Raw genomic sequence first — 26,341 nt, 5'->3', positions numbered from 1 at the left:
TGATTAATGCCCTCCCTGCCTGGTCCGTGAGTTTAGGTGGGCGGCCCTCTCTTGGCAGGTTTGTTGTGGTGCCATATTCTTTCCATTTTTTAATCATGGATTTAATGGTGCTCCGTGGGATGTCCTAAGTTCCTGATATTTTTTTATAACCCAACCCCGATCTGTATTTCTCCACAACTTTGTCCCCGACCTGTTTGGAGAGCTTCGTTTGTTTTCATGGTGCCGCTTGCCCTGGTGGTGCCCCTTGCTTAGTGGTGTTGCAGAACTGGTGTAGATATACTGAGATCATGTGACACTTAAAATCTACCTGTGTGCAATCAGATCTGATTTAGGGGGTTCAAAGCATTTGGGGATGAATACATACGCACGTACCACTTTCCTGTTTTTATTCTTTGAAACAAGTAATTTTTTTTCATTTCACTTCACAAATGTGGATTATTTTGTGTAAATCCATTACATGAAATCCAAATAAAAATCAATTTAAATTACAGGCTGTAATGAAACAAAATAGGAAAAACAGAAAGGGGGATAAAAACTTTTGCACGGCACTGGCAATAGCCCTGGCTGCACGAGGCCACAAGAAATAAATGGCAAACCGCAGGTCAGGAAAAACCCAGACGTCGTCTTTTTGCTTCTATAGAATATTGCGTATTCTTTTGCAACTGTAAAAATAGGCAAGAGGTTCATAAAAATAAGCAAACACTTGTTATTTATGCTTTATTTACACTCACTATGATGTGTAAGTAAGGTAAAGCAAGCAAGGCGTTCAATTTTTGGAATTATTTTTATTTTTAACTCGTACCCATTTTGCAGTTGTGAAAGAATATGCAAGCCCTTTGGAATTTACCGCCGAGGCGATATTTGGCAGCTCTGTGATTATGAAACCAGTGAGAACGTACTTCTACGCTATTTCAAATGGTAATCGTTACACCCAAACGGCCAGAGTAATGACACTTCATGTTACTTATGCGTCCCCAGGTTTCTTCCCAGGAGAAGGGGAGGGTGTAGCCTAGTCAGTCATGCTCAGGCATGCCTGCCTGTACTCTAAGAGAAAACTTATGCTCGATACGAAAATGTGGCCCGAGGTGCTTGAACAGTGTGAGCCTTTGCGGAGCTGCCGTAGGCACAGGCCAAATTGAGCTCCATACCGCACTCCCACGGAGCCTCTTTTCCTCTTTTTGTAACAACTCTAGGGCTCCATAAAGCTCTGCATTGACATGACTAGTTGACAGTAGGTGAGGGCAGGAGGTCCTATATGAGCACAAACTCACTTCCTTCACAACAGCTCTGCAAAGCACAAGTATGAATGCCCTGACCTCTGCAAACGCCGTAAATGCTGCATGGCTAATGCAGATGCAGATTGACCATGCTTTAAATTCATGTTCTACTTTCATAGATAGGGTGAAGCACCCCCTGTTGGTCAGGATACATCATCTCAACTAGACTGCTTTTACACTATGGGGAATACCATAGGGACATAACTGCTACCGCATCATGCTGTCAGTATTTACCCTCCCAGATGAAACAGTAACACAGACAAGCTTGAGAATACTCGTTTTTTATAAGACTGGGTAAAGAACCAGCAAAAACAAACACATGGTTAGTTTCTTACAACATTTCTCCTACCCAATAAATCTCCTTGACTTGTTTTGATAACAGACTTCGATATACAATTAAATGTGTTCAAGCTGTACTCAGGGGTAAACATAACATAGTAAAAGTAAATTCACTCAATTTAGTATGATGCTGCATTTCATATGGTATTATCAATTTGTTGATGTCCATCCACTTCATGTTACAAATTACGATTCCTACAATATGTTACAAATTTGCAATACGTATGATATGTGACCAATTCCAAATTGTTTACGACTAACGTTAGCTAGATTGCTAGGTGGCTAATGTTAGCTAGGTTAGGAGTTAGCTAACCTTAAGCTTTTAACCTAACATACTAAGTAGTTGCAAAGTTAGCTAAAATGCTAAAGTTGTCTGTGATGAGATCTGAACATGCAACCTTTGCACTAAGAAAGTTGCTGGCTATGGGGAATGAATTTAAAGTCGAACTTGATTGTGCAAGTTAAAATATGATCATGGTACATGTGTGTGTGGGGGTGTGTGTGACCTCAGTCCACACTACACCACCCATTTCTCCGTCCTTGGCTCCACAGACTTCACCAGGCCCTGGCCCATGACCCTGAAATCCTCCAGGATGGCCTCCACGTTGGGGACAGTGTGAGCCTCCTCCCCACTCACCTCCACACGACGAGCCACCATCTGGGAGGTCTGTTCCAGAGGGACACACATAAAGAAATGAATAAGCAAATAGAGAGGGAAAGAAAGATATGTTCTGTGACTTCCGGTCTTTACCTTAAACGGCAGTGGGGTGAAGGCTTTGGGTTTCCATAACACCGCGATCACAGTGCCGCCATAGGGGTCATAGAAGAACAGAGCCAGGTCTCCAAATGCATCCTGGGAAAGATAAGCAGACAGGTTTAAAATGGAAGGCCTTTAGCCCACTTGAGTCAATATGACAAGAACTACATGGTCTGAAACCTACATACACAAGGCAATAGACCTGGCTGCACGAGGCCACTAGAAATAAATGGCAAACTGCATGTCAGGAAAAACCTACACGTTGTCTTTCTGCTTCTAAAGAAAGCCAGCAAGCCAGAGCCCATTGAGCACCACACAGGTACTTACCCTGAGCTCTGCCAGGTAGTGGGTGACGGGGTTGAAGTCGATGACGGGTAGTGCCCCTCCAGTGTTGGCCACTCTGCCAGCCAGGATGCCCCTGCTGAAGGTGGCATGAGGCGGGTCCACTGCCTGGCTTAGTAAGGGCACCTGCTTGGGGCTCAGGTGGATCAGGACATCATAGGGATCCAATGGAGGCCGCATGACCACCTGCGCGTGTGTGTGTGTGTGTGTGTGTGTGTGTGTGTGTGTACACAAACACAGAGAAGGAATGATAATGATGGAATGTATATTACAGTAGGTTTGACAATGCAATCATTTTGGGGAAATGAAGAAAAACATTATACAATTATGCATGCGAGTGGTAGTTTTAAGAACGTGTGAGAGAGTGAGAGAGTGAGTGACTGACCCTGACGTCCTGTATCTGGTTGGTGTCCATCAGCTGAGGTTCTAGGATCTTCAGGCTCTCTGCAGCCACCATCACCACACGCTGCAACATCTGAGCACACACCGAGACAAACCCCTCAATAACCCACACCTGATACTGGCCAGCATAGTGAGAGTGATCCTACCAAACCCTTGTCGGTTGTCCGTAAAGAGATGTTTGAAACTCCTCATTCAGAACTATCCTCACCTGTGGTTTAAACAGCTGTAGGGTCAATACTGTGAATGAGTCAGCTAAGGACAGTTTGAGTTCTATCGAATAGCTAGGTTTACTCTGTCTAAACACCAGACTCCATCACAAAGATCTGGTACATTGTCAAGGATGGGCATCTTGGTGAGAACATCAGGCTGTAATAACATGTGCACAGAGCTCCATTATAAGATCTGGTACATTGTCAAGGATGGGCATCTTGGTGAGAACATCAGGCTGTAATAACATGTGCACAGAGCTCCATTATAAGATCTGGTACATTGTCAAGGATGGGCATCTTGGTGAGAACATCAGGCTGTAATAACATGTGCACAGAGCTCCATTATAAGCTGTTCTATCAAAAAGTGCTCAGCCTCTCGATCAATCATTTGATTACGCAAGTGAAAAGTGCAGTGTCCTTGGGCGTATTCAAATCATTCCACCAGCTACCCCGCAGCCTTCGTACATCAATCAATGTGAAAGTGACCTGACAGATGCCGCAAACACACAGGTTTTTCTCAGGCACATGAAATGTTAGTTGGTCTGCACATCATGCATTAGGCCTATTGAATTCAATGTTATCGGACAGACACAAAAACATGGCAGGTCTAGAGAGCAGCTACTTGGAGCATTGGAATCCAGTGGGTTAGGTGGAACAGGAAAGCAACATGAAAAGGATGGGAAGCTGCCAGCTCCATCTCCTCCCCATGTTGCTGTGTGCTGCTGTATTTCTCAGTGCACTCGGTCAAACAGCGGACATGAAAACAAGATCAACTCATTTCCTTCTGGAAGTGGACAGTGAAAAACACAACTGGTGAGCATTACATGCACTTCTTGATCATGTTGTCCCTGATAATATTGAAGCCATAGCCATCGTATTCGTCTAGATAGAACACCATGAATGATCATGTTGTCCCTGATAATATTGAAGCCATAGCCATCGTATTCGTCTAGATAGAACACCATGAATGAAAAAGGAAGCATTCAGGTAAAATTGTATTTTTGCCATTTTGAATTCATGTAATATAATTATTGTATTAGTGTCACAACATGACAAACTGAATGTGTATGGCATTAAATGAGTGATTTACAAGGTGCTTGAAAGGTTAAAAAGCAAGAGGTCAGTATCAAGGAAAGAAACAGTGAGCTGCCTATGGTGAGAGATACGACACTAGTCACTTCAACCGGCATTTAGACTTTTTTTTTTTTTACCAAGCCGTAGTAATAATATTGATAACGGTATGAGTGTATCTGTCACCAGTGTGACGTAGGAGAGCAGTATGCTCTGAGGAAGGGTCCAAGAATCGGGAAACTGTGTGACTGCCGACTAACAAGAACGTGCAATTCATTTCTACTCCGATGTTTATGATGTCACCTCTACCATTATATTCTGTTAGGTTCTAATTCTCAGAGTAAAAACTTGATGGACACTATGAAAGCTTAAACCAAGTTTATTCTTCCCAGAGGGTCAACATGGCTGCATTCGACATCACACACCAGCACTGATATGTAACCCTTTCTCCTAGGCTGAGTCTCCTCCTACACTGAACAGCCAATGCATCTCTGTTGCTAGACAGAAATTTTGTGATATCTGTTCTTCCTCACTTCATCTGACCTCTACCCCAAAGTGCTCACTCCTACCCAACTCAAGGCTGTCATGGTGATTGGTACTAGACTGCGTCTCTTCTCCTCCCAGAGGATCCCTCCCATAGGATCCCTGATGGCTAACAATAACATATTCTGCCATATTGTAAATGTTATACATTACCCTCTCTCCCTCAGTGACGTAAGTATATTTCCTATTCTCAGAAGCCAACAATTGACTATGCTGTTTAATATACAGAGACTGGCAAGAACATGGCCTGTCCTAGACAGTGTGAGAGTCAATTGAAAAGTTTGAAATCCTTTTTTATTTTTACTCTGTTTCTGTGTATGCCTCTTCTGTTACTATGCTGTGTACAATGTGCTGCACAAATAAGATATTGGATGTGACATACTGGTGAATGTGCTGCATGTGTGTGTTCTGACCTGCACAGTGGGAGCCTGCTTGGTCCAAATGGAGACTTTCTTGTCGTTGGGTGTGGCCATGAACATAACAGGCAGAGACTCTCTGGAGGCTATGAAGTCATTCTTGATCTCAGTGTAGTCAGCAGCTACAGCAGGAGGACAGGACAGACGGGAGGAGAGAGGGAAAGTCAGGGGGAGGAGAGAGGTAGGAGAGAGAGTGGACAAGACAGAGGGAAGGATAAAGAGAGTTGTAGGAGAGGCAAGGACAGAGGGAAGGGGAGAGAGAGTGGACAAGACAGAGGGAAGGAGAAAGAGAGTTGTAGGAGAGGCAAGGACAGAGGGAAGGGGAGAGAGAGTGGACAAGACAGAGGGAAGGAGAAAGAGAGTTGTAGGAGAGGCAAGGACAGAGGGAAGGGGAGAGAGAGTGGACAAGACAGAGGGAAGGAAAAAGAGAGTTGTAGGAGAGGCAAGGACAGAGGGAAGGGGGAGAGAGTGGACAAGAGAAGGAGAAAGAGGGGTAGGACAAGGGAGAACAGGACAGAGTGGACAGGACAGAAGGAAGGAGAGAGAGGGGTAGGATAAGGGAGAACAGGACAGAGTGGACAGGACAGAAGGAAGGAGAGAGAGGGGTAGGATAAGGGAGAACAGGACAGAGTGGACAGGACAGAAGGAAGGAGAGAGGGGTAGGATAAGGGAGAACAGGACAGAGTGGACAGGACAGAAGGAAGGAGAGAGAGGGGTAGGATAAGGGAGAACAGGACAGAGTGGACAGGACAGAAGGAAGGAGAAAGAGGGGTAGGATAAGGGAGAACAGGGCAGAGTGGACAGGACAGAAGGAAGGAGAGAGAGGGGGGTAGGATAAGGGAGAACAGGACAGAGTGGACAGGACAGAAGGAAGGAGAAAGAGGGGTAGGATAAGGGAGAACAGGACAGAGTGGACAGGACAGAAGGAAGGAGAAAGAGGGGTAGGATAAGGGAGAACAGGACAGAGTGGACAGGACAGAAGGAAGGAGAGAGATATTATGGGGTCTTTATATACTGCTGCATGAGTATGATTAGATGCACATTGTTGTGTAAGATATATTATAATCCACATTGAGTGTGTGCTCACCGGTGAGCTGGCTGTTGAGGTTGACAACCAGGGGGTTATTTCTCCAATCGAAGGAGGAGAGTAGGTGGAGAAACCGAAGGAAACCGACCTGAGGAGACCTGAGAGAGGGGAGAGAAAGTGAGAGAGGAGAGACAGGAAGAGAGAGAGACAGAGGAGAGAGCGAGCATAAGAAACAGATGGATAAACCACTTCTCCAATTTTTTTGTATCAAAGAACAAAAAGCAAAAACATATGACCAATTACAAATGTTAGAATATGCTATTAAAAGTCCTATTGGCATGGGACTAGTATTACGTTGGTTATGTATTTACTACCCCAGAGGACGATTCAAACAGGATACGTTTTTTCCAAAATATCCCCTGTAAGTGTCTTTTTTAAAATAAAAAATCCTGGATGTTTTTTTTTTCAAGGCGTGAAGATATTTCAACAAATCCAGGCGACAATATGCTACACTGATATATTGAGCTTGGTTCCAACTTTCTGAACCATACCAAACCATCTTTTAGGTCTTGTGTCGATATATTTGAATTAAAGGAACAGTAATCATTAGGATACTTTAGCGATCTACAGTAGAAGGCAAACTAAATGCCCCCAGCCTTCAGATGGGAGCTGAACAGTAAACTTGACCTTGATATGAATTTTTAGGCTATGAATGAGACCGTGAACTTGTCATTTCAAAACGTTTAGCTCAGTATGCTGCTTGTGATATCTTTATTTTTTTTGGACGTTGCAACAACAACAATCTACAAATCTGTCATTATGGGGTATTGTGTGTAGAACAATTGTTTTTAATTTAATCCATTTTAGAATAAGGCTGTAACTGAACGAAAGATGGAAAAAGTCAAGGGGTCACTGGCCTACACACAATACCCTATAATATGAAAGTTAAATTGTTTTTAGACATTTTTACAAATTAATAAAAAATGAAAAGCTGAAATGTTGCGTCAATAAGTGTTCAACATGGTTTCTAAAATGCCTACCTCATCTTGGTAACCCACACATTCAGATAAATGTAAAATCCCTCAGTCGAGCAATGAATTTCAAACACAAAGACCAGAGAGGTTTTCCAATGCAAAACTGCAAAAAAAAGTGACAACGAAATTAACTTCATGTCCTGAATACAAAGCGTTATGTTTGGGGCAAATCCAACAATCAAGCATGGTGGTGGCTGCATCATATTATGGGTATGCTTGTCATCAGCAAGGACCAGGGAGCTTTTTTTATAGGATAAACAGAAACAGAATAGAGCTAAGCACAGGCAAAATTCTAGAGAAAAACCTGGTTCAGTCTGCTTTCCAACAGAGACAAATTCACCTTTCAGCAGGACAAATGCCTAAAACAAAGAGCCAAATATACACAAGTTGCTTACAAAGAAAACATTGAACGCTCCAGAGTGGCCTAGTTACAGTTTCTTCTTGAAAATCTATGGTAAGACTTGAAAATGGCTGTCTAGCAATGATCAACTACCAACGTCAGAGCTTGAAGAATTTTTAAAAATAATAATATGCAAATATTGTACAATCCAGGTGTGCAAAGCTCTTAGAGATTTACCCAGAAAGACTCACAGCTGTAATCCCTGCCAAAGGTGATTCTAACATGTATTGACTCAGTGCTGTGAATTAGGTGTGTGTGAAATTGTTAGACAAAACGAGTATCATAACACATGGGCAATTTTCTTGACACGATTATGATCAGAGTACTTTTTGTAATTATCCGTGATTTAAAAATATATATATTTTCAGGTGCCAGCAAAAATCTCTCATGTAAGTCAGTCAGACTTTATAAACCTTCTCCCCAGTCTGAGGTCCTGAGCGCTCGGAAGCAGGTTTTCATCAAGGATCTCTCTATACTTTGCAAAACGTCGCAACAGGATGCTGCTGCAGCCACCACGCTTCACCGTAGGGACGGTGCTAAGTTTCCTCCAGACAAACTCCAAGCGGGCTGTCATGTGAGGAGAGATCCTTGATGAACAGAGGCTTCCATCTGGCCACTACCATAAAGGCCTGATTGGTGGAGTGCTGCAGAGATGGGAGAACCTTCCAGAAGTACAACCATCTCCACAGAGGAACTCTAGAGCTCTGTCAGAATGACCATCGGGTTTCTTGGTCACCTCTCCTCTGATTGCTCAGTTTGGCCGGGCGGCCAGCTCTAGGAAGAGTCTTGGTGATTCCAAACTTCTTCCATTGAAGAATGATGGAGGCCACTGTGTTCTTGGGGACCTTAAATGCTGCAGACAATTTTTGGCACCCATCCCCACATGTGCCTCAACACAATCCTGTCTCGGAGGTCTACAATTCCATGGCTTGGTTTTCGCTCTGACATGCACTGTCAACTGTAGGACCTGATATAGATGACAGGTGTGTGCTTTTCCAAATCATGTCCATACAATTTAAATATCCACAGGTGGACTACAATCAAGTTGTAGTAATATCAAGGATGATCTACGGAAACAGGATGCACCTGAGCTCAATTAAGACCTCGTGGCATGTCTTGTGGGGTATGCATGGGTGTCTGAGCTGTGTGCCAGTATTTCAGACAGACAAGTCGGTGCATTCAACATCTCATAAATACAAGTAGTGATGAAGTCAATCTCTGTTCCACTTTGAGCCAGGAGAGATTGACATATATATATTATTAATATTAGCCCTCTGTGTACATCCAAGGGCCAGCTGTGCTGCCCTGTTCTGAGCCAATTACAATTTTCCTAAGTCCTTTTTTGTGGCACCTGACCACACGACTGAACAGTAGTCTAGGTGTGACAAAACTAGGGCCTGTAGGACCTGCCTTGTTTATAGTGTTAAGAAGACAGAGCAGAGCTTTATTATAGACAGACTTCTCCCCATCTTAGCTACTGTTCTATCAATATGTTTTGAACATGACAGTTTATAATCCAGGGTTACTCCAAGCAGTTTAGTCATCTTAACTTGCTCAATTTCCACATTATTATTTACAAGATTTAGTTGAGGTTTAGTGAGTGTTTTGTTCCAAATACAATATTTAGGACTAACTTATTCCTTGACACCCACTGAAACTAACTGCAGCTCTTTGTTGAGTGTTGCAGTCATTTCCGTCGCTGTAGTAGCTGACGTGTATAGTGTTGAGTCATCTGCATACAGACACACTGGCTTTACTCAGTCAGTGGTATGTCGTTAGTTAAACATTTTAAAAGCTACCCTGGGGAACTCCTGTATTGTAATGTCCTTAATGCATTTGTTTTGAATAAATATTTATTTAATGTACAAGTGAATAGGTTGGTTTACTTTTAAGTTTAAGTTTTGACCAATAAGGTAGCTTGTTAAGCTGTGGCCAATGGGAGAATTGACCTGGTTAACAGGAGGAGGCCTGAGGGAGAAAGACATTGAAAAAAGGAAGGAGAGCCATTATCGGTGTTGGTGAAGAAAACCGATAAAAGTAGAATAAAACCCAAACCTACTGAGTTTTGAAAGGAAATACAGATTTCATCTTATAAGAGAGCTATTATTTTGTTAACAGAGTTGTAGAGACTGAAGCTACCGTCTCATCGTGGAGGTATTTGACAGCCTAGAAGTTAGCCTGGCATCGTGCAAATTAGGGAGCCAAATGAACAGCGCTCTCACCGACACAATTTGGTAGGCTACACTGACTGATGAGACCAGAGTCACTGACTTTAGCGGCAAGCCCAGGATAGGAAACCTAGGAACTTTGTCCCGATACCATGGACATACAGTAGAACCACGCTGCATTATTTATGAATGGCAAAGGGATACAGAAGATCCAATGTATTCAGTAGGTTCAACACCTTCAATAAACTAGTCAACACTTGCTGTTCAGTTGTCAATCAAAGCACTGTAAGTGGCCTATGCACCACAACTCTGTGTGGCTGGCTATAGGAAAGATGTGAAAAACAATAAATGACTGTGGCAGAGAACAATAATTTGGCTAAGTGGATTTTGACTCATCGTTACCACTTACATTACATGTGACGTGCAAATTCACGAGCATCGTGCTCTCCCTTCTTATTGAAAAACAAATTTGACAACAACCAATCACAGAGCCCACAAACTGTACCAGGAGGCAGGACAGACAGACCACGTTTCCCCGTCATCGCTCAATTTTTGACTGTCAGGCGCCTGTCCTATCAATAGATCATTAGAAGATGCATATCAAATTAAAACTTCTAAATGAAAAGCAGCCTAGATAATATGAAGTATTAATCTGTGACCAGATGATTCGCCGATGACTGCAAAACACTAATGGAAAACACTGGCAAAAAAAATACTGGAATCAGTTATAAAAACCCATAGCCCTTTATGGTTGTGAGGTCTGGGGTCCGTTCACCAAACAAGAATTCACAAATTCTGCTAAAATATCCTTGTGTACAAAAACACAAATAATGCATGTAGAGCAGAATTAGGCCGATATCCCCTAATTATCAAAATCCAGAAAAGAGCCATTCAATTCTTCAACCACCTAAATGGAAGTGATTCCCAAACCTTAACCATAACCTACAGAGAGATGAACCTGGAGAAGAGTCCCCTCAGCAAGCTGGTTCTGGGGCTCTGTTCTCAAACACAAACCACAGAGCCCCGGGACACCAACACAATTAGACCCAACCAACTCATGAGAAAACAAAAGATAATTACTTGACACACTGAAAATAATTAAACGAACACCTGACCACTGTGACTGTCCCAAAATTAAAAGGAAAGCATTGACTATGTAAAGACTCAGTGAGCATAGCCTTTGTATTGAGAAATGCCGCCATAGCCGGTCTTCTCTTGAGAGCCAGATCTGTCTATGTGCCCACCACATACAAAATTGAACTGCACTTCCTAACCTCCTGACAAAATGTATGACTATATTAGAGACACACACATCCCTCAGATTACACAGACCAACAAAGAATTTGAGAGAAAGAGTTTGTGGTAAAGGAAGGTGACGATAGAACGAGTGAGAGAAAAATTAGCAGAGAGGGATTGATACTTCAAGTAGGTAACTAGTTACCCCGGAGGAGTGAAGGGGGCCGGCTGCAGGAAGAGGGACGCCACCAGCAGGTCAGCAGTGTCCTCTGTGATGGCATCGCTAAAGAGCTGCGCTCCCAGCCAGCGCTTGGCCAGGCGACACACCGCCCCGAAGCATGGGTGGAGCTGCTGGAGCCTAGAACACACAACCACAGAGACATTAGGATATGTGTGTCTGTTTGAGAGAGAAGGTGTAAAGCTATAGTGCTAGCTGACAGAGAGAGCGCTCCAGTACAAAGCTGGTGCCTGACCCGTGCAGGGTGCTGGTGAGTAGGGGCCGCTGCATGGTGGCCATCTCCAGGGCCTGAGCCTCCGCGTTGTCCCTGACGATGAGCAGGCCCTCTGGACTAACACTCTCCCTCAGGACCTGAGGCTCCCGGTGGTACGCTACCTGGATCCTGAACACAAAGCCATCCTGCACACACACACGGTTAGTCAAGAGGTCTGAGAACAGTGCTTCCCTATACCAGTCAAATTAAAATCTATGTTATAAAGCCCAATTGTGACAACTGCAGATGCCAGTGTGTGTCATTAATTAACATAAGCACTACCATCCTAACCCCCCCCCCCCACACAGAGAGAGAGAGAGAGACACAGAGAGAGACACAGAGAGAGAGAGAGAGACACAGAGAGAGACACAGAGAGAGAGACACACAGAGAGAGAGAGAGAGACACAGAGAGAGAGAGAGAGACACAGAGAGAGAGAGAGAGACACAGAGAGAGAGACACAGAGAGAGAGAGAGAGAGAGACACAGAGAGAGACACAGAGAGAGACACAGAGAGAGACACAGAGAGAGACACAGAGAGAGACCCATACCTTCCACACATCCAGGTGTGTGGGACTGGGCTGGCAGGTGTAGTGGTGGTGTTGGGTTAACAGTTCTCCCAGGCTGATGTGGAAGGCTGCTTTAATGTGACGGATGGCCACTCTGTCATGAGGCCACTTCCCACTGCCCTCCATGTGGCAGATCACTACAACAGGAGAAGGCAAGCGAGAAGGGTTCATAGTAGAACACACACAAATAGCATACCTTCTCTGGATCCACAACAAAACACTTCAGGTCTGTACAGTACCCACTAGGCTTGGGCAGTATGCCGTATAGATCATAAACCGGGATATTTGACGGCACCATTGGTCTGATTTTTCAGTTAGTTTGTACTCTTAACGTTCTAAAAGTTGTTGTTTTTTGCGCTGTTTGCTAAATCACGGCAATGTGAGTGAGGTGAGGGGATCAAATTACACCTCTCGACAGAGTGGAAGGGGTCATAGAGCCTACTAACATGTGGGGTCACGTGACCTCTTCTACCTTTAGTAAGATAAGAGAGAGGAAGAGTGAAAATGGCAGATCTGGTGTCAGAAAAAAACGCCACCGTCCCTTTTTGGATACATTTCGGCTTTAGAACCAACGAGAAAGGGGAACCCAAGGATTTAACAGAGGTCATTTGTTAGATTTGACCGAAGGCAATAACAGCAAAAGGCAATACATAAAATGTGCCCTCCTACCTCAGGCTCTGAACTACGCAGGCCTCAGGACCACAGCGCTGGGGCCAACCCAGTCTCCATCACAGCTGACAATTATTAGGTCTTTTTCAAAACTATCCAAATACAAAAAGTAAAGTACCCAGTGGTAGAGGTGCACAGACGGTGGTGCACAGACGGTGGTAGAGGTGCACAGACGGTGGTAGAGGTGCACAGACGACGACAAGAGGTATATATATACAATTAGATGCTAAACAATTCATTTTTGTCATTTAAGTATTTTCATTATTTTGATGGTGTTTAAACCAGTTGGATGTGCTATTTGTTATTGTTACTGTCAGCTACTGGCCATTTCGAAAGGCTGCTTATATCTTGTGTTGCTCAATTATGCGCATTATTCTATGCTGAACAAATCTTGTTGGAATTTACAGTGAGCTACAAAAGTATTGGGCCAGTGACAATTATACACTACCGTTCAAAAGTTTGGGGTCACTTAGAAAGGTCCTGGTTTTTAAAAGAAAAGCACATTTAACATCAAAATTGGTTAGAAATACAGTGTAGACATTGAGAAACAGACGCCTCCAAGTCCTCGACTGGCAGCTTCATTATATAGTACCCACAAATCACCATTCTCAACGTCAACAGTGAAGAGGTGACTCCGGGATGCTGGCCTTCTAGGCAGAGTTGCAAAGAAAAAGCAATATCTCAGACTGGCCAATAAAAAGAAAAGACTAAGATAGGCAAAAAAAAAAAAAAAAAAAAAAAACACAGACACTGGACAGAGGAACTCTGCCTAGGAGGCCAGCATCCCGGAGTAGCTTCTTCACTGTTGATGTTGAGACTGGTGTTCTGCGGATACTATTTAATGAAGCTGCCAGTTGTGAGGCGTCTGTTTCTCAAACAAGACACTAATGTACTGGTCTTCTTGTGCAGTTGTGCACTGGGGCCTCCCACTCCTCTTTCTATTCTGGTTAGAGACAGTTTGCGCTGTTCTGTGAAGGGAGTAGAACACAGTGCTGTACGAGATCTTCAGTTTCTTGGCAATTTCTCGCATGGAATAGCCTTAGTTTCTCAAAATAAGAATAGACTGATGAGTTTCAGAAGAAAGCTCTTTGTTTCTGGCCATTTGAGCCTGTAATCAAACCCACAAATGCTGACACTCCAGACAGAACTAGTCTAAAGAAGGCCAGTTTAATTGCTTCTTTAATCAGGACAACAGTTTTCAGCTGTGCTAACATATTTGCAAAATGGTTTTCTAGTGATCAATTAGCCTTTTAAAATGATACACTTGGATTAGCTAACACAACGTGCCATTGGAACACAGGAGTGGTGGTTGCTGATAATGGACCTCTGAACGCCTAGGTAGATATTCCATAAAATAAATCTGCCGTTTCCAGCTACAATAGTCATTTACAACATTAACGATGTCTACAATGTATTTCTGATCAATTTGATGTTATTTTAAATGGACAGAAAATGTGCTCGACTTTCAAAAACAAGGACATTTCTAGGTGACCCCATACTTTAGAACGGTAGTGTATATTTGTCTCTGTACTCCAGCACTTCGGATTTTAAATGATACAATGACTATGAGGTTAAAGTGCAGACCGAGAGTATTTTCATCCATACCATTTAGACATTACAGCACTTTTTGTACATAGTCCCCCCCCATTTTAGGGGACCAAAAGTGTTGGGCCAAATTCACTTGTGTATTGTAGCAGTCAAAAGTTAAGTATTTGGTCCCATATTAACAGCACAATGTCTTCTTCAAGCTTGTGACTACAAATTTGTTTGGATGCATTTGCTGTTTGTTTTGGTTGTGTTCCAGATAAATTTGTGCCAATAGAAACACTAAACACTTCTCCATTAATGTAGATGCTACCATGATTACAGATAGTCCTGAATGAATTGTGAATAATGCACTGGAGTGCAGAGCCAAAGTAAAGCGCTGGAGTACTGAGCCAAAACAACAAAAATGTGACTGTCTCAATTCTTTTGGAGCTCACTGTGTGTTCTTATTATAACTGGATGGTTCGAGCCCTGAATGCTGATGGGCTGAAAGCCAATACTACGGTCATGACAAAACAATTATTTTTACTGCTCTAATTACGTTGGTAACCAGTTTATAATAGCAATAAGGCACATCAGGAGTTTGTGGTATATTGCCAATATACCAAGGTGAAGGGTTGTTTGTATTTTAAGAAACGCAATGCTATGCTCTTCGTTCATTGGTTGGCATGAGTTAACGCCTCGAGTCCCATGCCATCATATAGTTATATTGCTTCCAAAATTAACGTTTTATAAGAAGGCTGAGATTGTTTAACTGACTGCTTACTGTGTTCATTATTGAAGAATGTTGAGCATTAACCTGCATATTGAGTTGGATTATAAGCCTAAATGGTAGGCTACAAGCAACAGGCATGGATGTGGTTGATGGGAAAGTCAACCATAATGGAAGAATTAGTATTCTATCCAAATTACAAATACAATGCTGCCTCACTGTGGTGAGATTGTTGTTGCACATTGTATTGAAGAGAATGTATGAACCCTAATTACACTAACAACTAGGCCTAGAAAAGTTCAGTCCCGCCAAGTACATGAAGGCAGGCAGCATTGTAAGCGCAACACATGAACGCAAGGCACTGATGAACACATGCACCCCCCATACACACACACGTAAGAAATGGTGTGCCGTACCTTGGACAGGGGTGATGTACACAGGGCAAGGTTTGACCTCATGGGGTACCAGTGACCGGGACAACTTCTCTCTGTCAAAGAATGAGTAGTCCAGCTTCAGGGGCACTGGGGGGAACACCTGTGTGATGGAGGAAGCACAAATCAAACATTGAAATTATGAACCATCTCCAACTCGCTAGTTAACGTCTGCTGCATGGAGGAGCTGGAGTGGATTAGGAGCCAAATGGAAATAAACAGGCCTTAACGGGAAGTGACCTAACTGAAACTCATGTTGCCAAACCCTTTTGTTAGGTTTTGCACCAATGAATACACTCCTGTTGAGATGTGTCAATGGGGGGGGGGGGGGGGGGGTCTAGGTAGGGTACAGTAGCTAGGGGGGTTACCTGGGTGTAGCGGAGGGCTGGGTGGGCCCCCTGCACTGAAGTTATGGACAAGGGAAGCCCCTCCAGCGTCCACAGCTTCCTGCTTAGATCATCATATGACTGAACCACCTTCAGACTCTCCTCCTCACCAGTACTGCACACCTGGCGAACACACACACACAGAGCTTTAACAGGTTTCAGATGTCAAAGTTTGTATGGAGGGGGTCATCAACCCAGAGTAAGATGCACTACTACAGAAAACTCAGAACTACCTCACGTCCCACTTTGATGACATCATCCAGCATCCCTCCAATGTATCTCACACAGGATTCTGGTATATCTGCATGACTGAGGAGAAGAGAAAGGAGCCTCTCTTAAACCTGCTTCTAACAGAACTTCCCATACACAACATCATACAATGAAAAGATGGTGGAGAGTTGTCAAAGAGGCTTTGTGTGGATGCAAGCATTTTGATGAACAGCTTAGCCTACTCCTTCCTTCTAGTATAGGAGAGGGTTTATTTATTTCACCTTTATTTAACCAGGTAGGCCAGCTGGGAACAAGTTCTCTTTTTGCAACTGCGACCTGGCTAAGATAAAGCAAACCAGTGCGACAAAAACAACAGAGTTATACATGGGATAAACAAACGTACAGTCAATGACACAATAGAAAAATCTATATACAGTGTGTGCAAATGTAGTAAGATTAAGGAGGTAAGGCAATAAATAGGCCATAGTGGTGAAATAATTGCTAAATTGTAATTAAACACTGGAGTGATAGATGTGCACGTAGAGATATTGGGGTGTGTACAGGTGCAATGATCGGTAAGCTGCTCTGACAGCTGATGCTTAAAGTTAGTGAGGGAAAAGTAAATCTCCAGCTTCAGTGATTCTTGCAATTCGTTCCAGTCATTGGCAGCAGAGAACTGTAAGGAAAGGCGGCCAAAGGGGGGGTTGGCTTTCGGGTTGACCAGTGAAATATACCTGCTGGAGCGCGTACTATGGGTGGGTGCTGCTATGGTGACCAGTGAGCTGAGATAAGGCGTCGCTTTACCATGCAAAGACTTATATATGACCTGGAGACGAATATGAAGCAAGGGTCAGGCAACGAGCGCATAGAGGTCGCAGTGGTGGGTAGTATATGGGGCTTTGGTGGCAAAACGGATGGCACTGTGATAGACTGCGTCCAATTTGCTGAGTGTTGCAGGCTATTTTGTAAATGACATTGCCGAAGTCGAGGATCGGTAGGATAGTCAGTTTTACGAGGGTGTTAGGCAGCATGAGTGAAGGATGCTTTGTTGCAAAATAGGAAGCTGATTCTAGATTTAACTTTGGATTGGAGATGCTTAATGTGAGTCTGGAAGGAGAGTTTACAGTCTAACCAGACACCTAGGTATTTGTAGTTGTCCACATATTCTAAGTCAGAACCGTCCAGGGTAGTGATTCTAGATGGGCGGGCGGGGGCAGCGATAGGTTGAAGAGCATGCATTTAGTATTACTCGTCTGGAGGTTTAACACAGTCTCCAAAGAAGGGCCAGAAGAATACAGAATGGTGTCGTCTGCGTAGAGGTGGATCAGAAAATCACCAGCAGCAAGAGCGACATCATTGAAGTATACAGAGAAAAGAGCCGGCCTGAGAACTAAACCCTGTGGCACCCCCATGGAGACTGCCAAAGGTCCAGACAACAGGCCCTCCGATTTGACACACTGAACTATCTGAGAAGTAGTTGGTGAACCATGCGAGGCAGTCATTTGAGAAACCAAGGATGTTGAGTCTGCCGATCAGAATGCGGTGATTGACAGAGTCGAAAGCCTTGGCCAGGTCAATGAAGACGGCTGCACAGTACTGTCTTTTATCGATGGCGGTTATGATATCGTCTAGGACCTTGAGCGTGGCTGAGGTGCAGCCATGACCAGCTCGGAAACCAGATTGCATAGCGGAGAAGGTACGGTGGGATTCGAAATGGTCGGTGATCTGTTTGTTTACTTGGCTTTCAAAGAAAGACAGATATAGATAGATATAGGTCTGTAACAGTTTGGGTCTAGAGGAGGAGGTGCTCTTATTCTCCATGGACTTTACAGTATCCCAGAACTTTTGTAGTTTGTGCTACAGGATGCCAATTTCTTTTTGAAAAAGCTAGCCTTTGCTTTCCTAACTGTCTGTGTATATTGGTTCCTAACTTCCCTGAAAATTTGCATTTCGCAGGTGCTATTTGATGCTAATGCAGTACGCCACAGGATGTTTTGAAGCTGGTCAAGGGCAGTCAAGCCTGGAGAGAACCAAGGGTTATATCTGTTCTTAGATCTACTTTTTTAAAAGGGGCATGCTTATTTACGATGGTGAGGAAAGCACTTTTAAAGAATAACCAGGCATCCTCTACTGACGGAATGAGGTCATTATCCTTCCAGGATACCCGGGCCAGGCCGATTAGAATGGCCTACTCACTGAAGTGTTTTAGGGAGCATTTGACAGTGATAAGCGTGGTCGTTTGACCACGGATCCATTACGCACGCAGGCAATGAGTCAGTGATCGCTGAGATCCTGGTTGAAGACAGCGGAGGTGTATTTAGAGGGCAGGTTGGTCAGGATGATATCTATGAGGGTGCACATGTTTACGGATTTAGGGCTGTACCTGGTACGTTCCTTGATAATTTGTGTGAGATTGAGGGCACCTAGCTTAGATTGTAGGACGGCTGGGGTGTTAAGCATATCCCAGTTTAGGTCACCTAACAGTACAAACTCTGAAGATAGATGGGGGGCCATTATTCACATATGGTGTCCAGGGCACAGCTGGGGGCGGTCTATAACAAGCGGCAACAGTGAGAGACTTGTTTCTGGAAAGGTGGATTTTTAAAAGTAGATGCTCTAACTGTTTGGGCACAGACCTGGATAGCATGACAGAACTCTGCAGGCTAACTCCACCCTCTTTGGCAGTTCCACCTTGACAGAAATGTTGTAGTTGGGGATGGAAATTTCAGAATTGTTTGTCTTCCTAAGCCAGGATTCAGGCACGGCTAGAACATCAGGGTTGGCAGAGTGTGCTAAAGCAGTGAATAAAACTTAGGGAGGAGGCTTCTAATGTTAACATGCATGAAACCAAGGCTTTTACGGTTACAGAAATCAACAAATGCTAGCACCTGGGGAATAGGAGTGGAACTGGGGGCTCCAGGGCCTGGTTTAACCTCTACATCACCAGAGGAGGAGTAGGATAAGGGCTAAAGGCTAGAAGAACTGGTTGTCTAGTGTGTTTGGAACAGAGAATAAAAGGAGTAGATTTCTGGGCGTGGTAGAACAGATTCAGGGCATTATGTACAGACATTGGTATGGTAGGATGTAAGTACAGTGGAGGTAAACCTAGGCATTGAGTGACGATGAGGTTTCGTCTCTGGAGGCAGCAATTAAGCCAGGTGAGGTCTCCGCATGTGTGTAGGGTGGGACAAAAGAGCCATCTAAGACATTTTGAGTGGGACTGAGGACTCCACAGTGAAATAAAACATTAAGAACTAGATGAGACAGCAGCAGGCAAGGCATATTGACATTGGAGAGGCATAAAGCAATCGCAGGTGTTGATCAGGAAAGCTAAGACAGCAACGGGTAAATGGCGATTAAATGGGCAGAGCGGGTCAGTTAGGTACATACAGGACCTGTGTTCGAGGCTGGGGCTGACAGGTAAACAAAAGGGTAGTGATCCCAAACTGGATGCAGTCTATCACAGTGCCGTCCGTTTTGTCACCAAAGACCCATATACTACCCACACTGCAACCTGTATTCTCTCGTCGGCTGGCCCTCGCTACATATTCGTCGCCAGACCCACTGGCTCCAGGTCATCTATGAGTCTTTTCTAGGTAAAGCGACGCCTTGTCTCAACTCACTGGTCACCATAATACCCACCCGTAGCATGCGCTCCAGCAGGTATATCTCACTGGTCATCCTCAAAGCCACCACCTACTTTGGCCGCCTTTCCTTCCAGTTCTTTGCTGCCAATGACTGGAACGAATTGCAAGTTGGAGACTTATATCTCGCTCACTAAATTTAAGCATCATCTGTCTGAGCAGCTAACTGATCGCTGCAGCTGTACACAGCACACCTGTAAAAAGCCCATCCAATCTACCTACCTAATCTCCATATTGTTTTTATTTACTTTTTTGCACACCAGTATTTCATAATCATAATCATCTGCACATCTATCACTCCAGTGTTAATTTGCTAAATTGTAATTACTTCACTACCGTGGCCTATTTATTGCCTAACCTCCTCACGCCATTTGCACACACTGTATATATACTTTCTATTGTGTTATTGACTGTATGTTTGTTTATTCCATGTGTAACTCTGTGTTTGTGTCGCACTGCTATGCTTTATCTTGGCTAGGTTGCAGTTGTAAATGAGAACTTGTTCTCAACTGGCCAACCTGGTTAAATAAAATACAATTCTTAATTAAACCGACTGACACAGGGTCAGATCTTTATCCATCCCCAAAATGGTTATGGTTAGGATTGGAGGTAGGATGATCTGATTCTAGATCTGTGCTTAGGAGTGGTGAGGTACGTACAGCTGCAGCAGGTGGGTGATGAGCTGGCGTGGGACCAGTCTCTTCTGACAGGTTGTCTCTCCTTCCCACACCACAGCCTCCGTGATGTCACCGTCCTGGAACCGACGCAGCTCAGAGCGAGACCCCCACAGCTGCCTGAACTCCTCAGCCTGCACAAACACACACAGCAGTGCAAATGACACACACACAACTGGATGACACATTTGAAAACATGGTATTAATTGTCAACACAGAAACACGAAGAGAGAAATAGACACAGACCTTGGGACTATCGGCTGGGGGTCCTCTCTCCAGTACAGAGGCCGCCTGTTCTGGGTTGAGCAGCAGGCCAAAGGACAGGGGTGGCTGGGCGTTGTGCTTCGGAGCATCACTCTCCACCGGCCACTGCCATAGCAAACATACACTGTTACACACACCAACCAGACTACCCATTAGGAACGTTATCAAGTAAACAGTTCTCTCTAAACGTACTGGACCAGTCTGTCCCAGTCAACAGACCTGAATTACACACACAACCTGTCTCAACCAGACACACACACATTTTACAAAGTGAAACACAAACCATTCAGTACTATTTAACATACGGAAATCAAAGAAAGCAGGAGAATGCTCACCTCGGGGTCAGGGGTCAGTGAGTGGGTGAGGAGGCGGACTCTTTGGCCCAGTCCTCGTTGCAGGAGGGAGAGGATGAAGGGGAGTGCGGTGAGGACGTAGTTTCCACTGTGGTCCATGAGTTCACTGAGGAGGTTGAGTTTCTTACAGCAGCCCTGCAGCTTGACCAGCTCACACAGCCTGATGACAGAGACACACAGGAGAGGAGAACAAACAGAATATGGGGGAGGGAGGGGTCAAAGTTAATACAAGAGGAGAGAACAATAAATGTGTGTGTGCTAGCGTGTGTTCCGAACAAGGCCTTACTGGAAGACATGGTCACTGGTCCTGATCATGGGCTTGGGGGTCATGAGTAGGGCATGGAATCCATCCACGGTGGGGTCGTCCCAAAACTGCAGCGACAGAGAAGCCTCGTGCTGCACCTGAGAGCCAAACAAGCTACAGTCAACCAATCAGAGGGCATGTTACTGCAATCCAGCCAATCTCAAGGCACCTTGCCACAGGGCACTCACCTGTTTGTAGGTGCAGGCTGTCATGTCAGCACACATGTTGAGGTGTCCAGAGGGGTCGACAAAAACAACCTGGAAAGCAGTGTGGAACTCGGCGAGAGAGGGCTGAGGGAGGGAACGAAAGAAAACAAGGGGGAGAAGAACATGTGATTATGACCCATAATGGAGAAAATAGAAAAGCACTCCTTCTATTACTAAAGAAAAGTTCCCCAAAAAAACTAGCTTCTTGTATTTGTTTCATTAGTCCATTGTTGATATTGTCCCAAAATGTTTTGCATGTCAGAAGTTGAGTTTAAGAGATACAATTCAAAATACAGAAATACAGCCGGTATGATGCATTTTGCATCACATGATGATCATACCAGCTGTACTTCGAAAGTTATACAACTTGAAAACTTGATTGCTGACATGAAAAACATTTTGGGACTATATCAACAAAGGACTAATGGAAAACAAATGCCAAAAGATAGTTTTTGGGTGGCATTTTCCTTTAAAGTCATTTGGACTAGTCCTGCCTCACCACTGTTGAATCTGGGCCTTTGGCTAGGGTAATTCCATTCTCGGTCAGGTCGTTGAAAGCTGAGATTGAGAAGAAAGCGATGACAATGAGACCGGCTCTAAACAGAGTAGTGATGAGATCAACACCAAACACTTTGCAATAACACCAGGTATAGTATTTATGGTACATGCAATGTTACTCCAACAGTAGGAGTAGACAGACAGGTAGGAGATGAGACCTCATGCATCTTACCCAGGAAATGCAGGCTGTTGCGGAGCAGCTGGTAGGCTGTCATGGTGTTGCTGACTCTGTGGCAGGAGAGGAGGTATGCCAGCAGCATGGAGCCAAGGAATCCACTGAAACACCCAACGCCCTGGCGGAAGAAAAAGAGTAGTTTAAGCACTGGGTTCATTCAGCCCAGTAAAACTCTTGATAGAGAGGGAGCGGGTGGTGGTGCAGGGGCCCATACCTGGTCCAGCTCCCTCTGTCTGAGCCACACTTTGAGCAGTGCCACTCCCTCTGCAAAGGCGGCACACTGGGAGCTCACAGCGGTCAGGAACTGCAGGTGGGCCCTGGGTAGCATGTCCCCAAGAACAGAGCTGTTGTAGTGGGGAGTGGGCGGCTCACTTGTCGCTGCCCAAAAATACACAGAAAAGGAATGGATGAGAACGTGGACTCAAGTCTGATTTAAAGGTGAAGAATCTATCCAATGCACAGCTGTAATTCAGGTTAGTGTACCATCTCCCTCAACAAGGAACACTCATCTCGTTTAACAATCAGTTTCCATTAACATCCTAAATCAGAAGAGACCTTTATTTTTGGAAACAATATATCGAAGCTGCTTGGTTTGAGTTGAGGCCCTCACCTGGCTGAGAGCTCCCCAGGCCAGTATACCAGTCGGTGCGGATGTTGTTCCTCTGGGGGTGGAAGCGGCTGGGCTTGAAGAAGCCCGGTGGAGGGCAGGCGTGGAGTCGCAAGGTGAAACTGGAGGAGTCTTTGCCTGGAAAAGGGGCCCTTTCATTTAATCATTACTGACACACACAAAACAATATTGTGAATAGGTACATGAACAGGTAGTGAATAGGGGCTTGCCGACAACCATATGAATTGCATGCTAAATCCAACCAAGCTAGGCTTTGAGTTAAGGAACACCGTGAAAAAGGGTTTAAGCTCTACAAGACTTGGCCTTAGAATGAACCAACTGTTCAATCAAACAAATCTATTCATTAAGCCCTTTGAACATCAGCCGATGTCACAAAGTGCTATACAGAAACCCAGCCTAAAACCCCAAAAAGCAAGCTATGCAGATGTAGAAGCACTGTTGCTAGGTACCTGGAGGGGAAAGCAACAGGATAGGACGGAGGCGGTTGCCATGGAGACATGAGTACCGCATGGCCCCGATGGCGGGAGAGGCGGCAAGATGTTGTGCCAGTCCTGCCAGGTAAATCGCCCTCTTCCGTGGGTACCTCTGGTTTAAGGCATCTTTAGGGTGCAGGATATCCTGAAGATAAAACATGAATAGACAGACGTATGTTGTTATTTCTGTTGTATGACCAAATGTTGACTCTTATTGTTCAGAGTGAACAGTGTGGCGTTACGTACAGCAGGAATAGTGACTGCCAGATCAACTGAAATGCCTGGTTTGGTGCAGGTGCCCAGTGGGTAGCTGCCTATGATGGTAACAGATATGGGCGGTGCCATGTGAAACTTGCCCTTGGCTGCCTTTGGCACCAAGACAAAGGGGACCTTCACCCCTCCTGACAACCATGACAAGTCACTTAGCTGGGGGAAAAGCAAGAGAGAGATCAATGGCATCAATGGCAAACATTTTGGAGATCATTGAGGTCAGACCAAATACAACAAGTTCCCACTATTTCTAATCCCCTGGAACCACCGTATCACTGACATACCTCCATGTCAGAAGTCTGTGGTACAGTCTGGAGCTGCTCAGTGACACTCTGGACAAAAGAGTCAATCAGCTGCTTCCTGCGCTCACTCAGGGAAACCTCCTTCAGCAGCTCCTCCATCTGTTGGAATTGGCAGGGAGACAGATGGAGATTAACAAATATATATGTATATGCATGCATGGGACCATTGAGACTGCTGTCATGTTGCTAAGTGGCCGTGTGGTCCCCCCTTCATCAGAAATACTGGAATGTAGGGGTGTGTGTACAAACACACAATGTCAATGTTCTTGAAAACTATTAATTTGTGAATGAACCACCGACCTCCACCCATACCTAACCCCCGTCTCACCTGCATCTTGAGCAGGCTGCAGTGGAACAGGCTCTCGGCCTCCTTGAGCTGGTTTAGTTCATCTGCGGTGGGAGGTTTGTAGAGGTCACCGCGCGACAGCTTCACGGGACGGAGGAGCCCGTTCTGGACCACCTCGGGCTTACCCCTTTTGGCCCTGGTCGGTCCCTCATCTTCCTCATCGTGCGAAGACTCTGATTGCTCCATCTTTGAAACGTGAGAATCATGTGTAACGTTAACACACATATCAGAATATGTTGTAGTGCGAGATCTAGCTCGTAAACTAACTAGCATCAAATTGGCTGCATGGTGGATATAAAGGCATGGGCTAGCTATAGTTGGCTAGATAAATTGGACTACCTACAGAAACTCGTCATAACTCAAATTCCGACAACCTTTCAAATACTAACGTTATCTGTAATACTAAGCGAATAGATATTGTCTCCGCTAGCTAATGTTACCGTTACGTTAGCCACACATGAAGAGTTACAGTACACATGTAATGTGCAATGCTAACGTTAGCTGGCAGCTAAGTACTAGTCGTCATTGCCTAATGCTAAAATGAAAAACTTCACACTATATAATGTAAGTTACCTGCTCCTTGGCTGTTGCTTTCATCTTTTATTTATTCACTGGTTGTTCAATAGGCAATCGTTTTATTTCCATGCATATGACAACTTTTAGTTGTCGGCACAATTCTCACGTGTGGACAGGATCAGTCAGACCCTAGCGCATTACGACACACAACTGTGTGTTACGATTGGGTAATTTCCGTTCAACTCCGCCCATCTAACTCAAGATGCGTTGCATGAGCATACACGGAAGGATGCAGAGGAAGAGAGGCCCAACAACTTGGGTGGAAAACCTTTCTCCCTCCAGCAGGTGGCATTTTTTCCCCCGTTGTTTCGCCAACCAAGCAGGGAGTTTTTGTATGGAGGTCGATGAGGGTCAAATTTGGTCAACAAAACATTTATGGGCGTATCTGCTACGTGAGGTTTATTTAATCGAAAATAAGTTTCGTAATGCTTAAGTTATGAGTGTACTGATATAAGTAAAACATGTGACATCCCTGCAACTTTGAGAAAAAACACTATATTGGAGTTGTCTCTAGATCAAATAGTATTTGTCACATGCGCCGAATACAACAGGTGAAATGCTTACTTACAAGCCCTCAACCAACAATGCAGTTAAGAAAAATATCTACAAAAATAAGAAATAATTAAAGAGCAACAGTAAAATAACAATAGCGAGGCTATATACAGGGGGTACCGGTACAGAGTCTTGTGGCTTGGGGGTAGAAGCTGTTTAGAAGCCTCTTGGACCCAGACTTGGCGCTCCGGTACCGCTTGCGTGCGTTAGCAGAGAGAACAGTCTATGACTAGGGTGGCTGGAGTCTTACATTTTTTAGGGCTTTCCTCAGACACCGCCTGGTATAGAGGTCCTGGTTGGCAGGAAACTTGGCCTCGGTGATGTACTGGGCTGTACGCACTACCCTCTGTAATGCCTTGCGGTCAGAGGCCGAGCAGTTGCCATACCAGGCAGTGATCCATTGGAGATGCTCTCCATGGTGCAGCTGTAGAACCTTTTGAAGATCAGATGGCGATGTATATTTATGTCATGAGGCTAGTGGCATAGCATCTCTCTCCATTGAACATAGGAATTTGATGTCAATAACCCTCATCGAATATTCAAAAAGGGATTACAATAGCAAGATGTATCCAATCCAAAGAAAGGATAGGCGGGAGCTAGACAGCCCGCCTTGCCTGTGTGGACAACGACTCCCATTGTTAGGGCGGAGAAACGTATTTTGTCAGTATATCCATAATCTTTGGTTGATGCGACCCAATATTTACAAGAGCTTTACTGCTGGGCTGGAACAAAAGCCAACAACTCTCCAGGACCAGAAGTTAATATAATACAGAACAATAAACTCT

At 44.5% G+C, this 26,341-nt stretch overlaps 1 protein-coding gene across 2 annotated transcripts; it reads right to left on the bottom strand.

Moving 5' to 3' along the window:
• Nucleotides 1–1,542: 1,542 nt before the first annotated feature.
• On the bottom strand, nt 1,543–26,199 carry LOC110525289 (nucleolar protein 6 (RNA-associated)). Of its 2 annotated transcripts, none has more exons than XM_090237023.1 (26): nt 25,807–26,199; nt 24,411–24,614; nt 24,065–24,181; nt 23,757–23,936; nt 23,487–23,655; nt 23,020–23,154; nt 22,624–22,787; nt 22,407–22,527; nt 22,176–22,234; nt 21,659–21,760; nt 21,453–21,568; nt 21,149–21,326; nt 20,796–20,918; nt 20,535–20,683; nt 16,255–16,330; nt 16,004–16,144; nt 15,621–15,738; nt 12,261–12,415; nt 11,695–11,858; nt 11,427–11,579; nt 6,444–6,541; nt 5,354–5,478; nt 3,101–3,190; nt 2,701–2,901; nt 2,368–2,469; nt 1,543–2,283 (listed from the first exon to the last, which is right to left on the bottom strand). In XM_090237023.1, the coding sequence occupies exons 2-26, from the start codon at nt 24,612–24,614 to the stop codon at nt 2,134–2,136; spliced, it is 3,390 nt and encodes a 1,129-aa protein (XP_090093149.1). In that variant the 5' UTR covers nt 25,807–26,199; the 3' UTR covers nt 1,543–2,133. The 2 variants fall into 2 exon arrangements, with proteins under 2 accessions (XP_090093149.1, XP_036835325.2); XM_036979430.2 differs by having other exon boundaries at nt 25,002–26,113.
• Between the last annotated feature and the right edge of the window lie 142 nt (nt 26,200–26,341).

Source organism: Oncorhynchus mykiss, chromosome 6 (assembly GCF_057628025.1).
Source record: "Oncorhynchus mykiss isolate SJ-2025 chromosome 6, ASM5762802v1, whole genome shotgun sequence".
NCBI lineage: Eukaryota > Metazoa > Chordata > Actinopteri > Salmoniformes > Salmonidae > Oncorhynchus > Oncorhynchus mykiss.
This window is presented reverse-complemented; position numbering and strand designations above follow the sequence as displayed.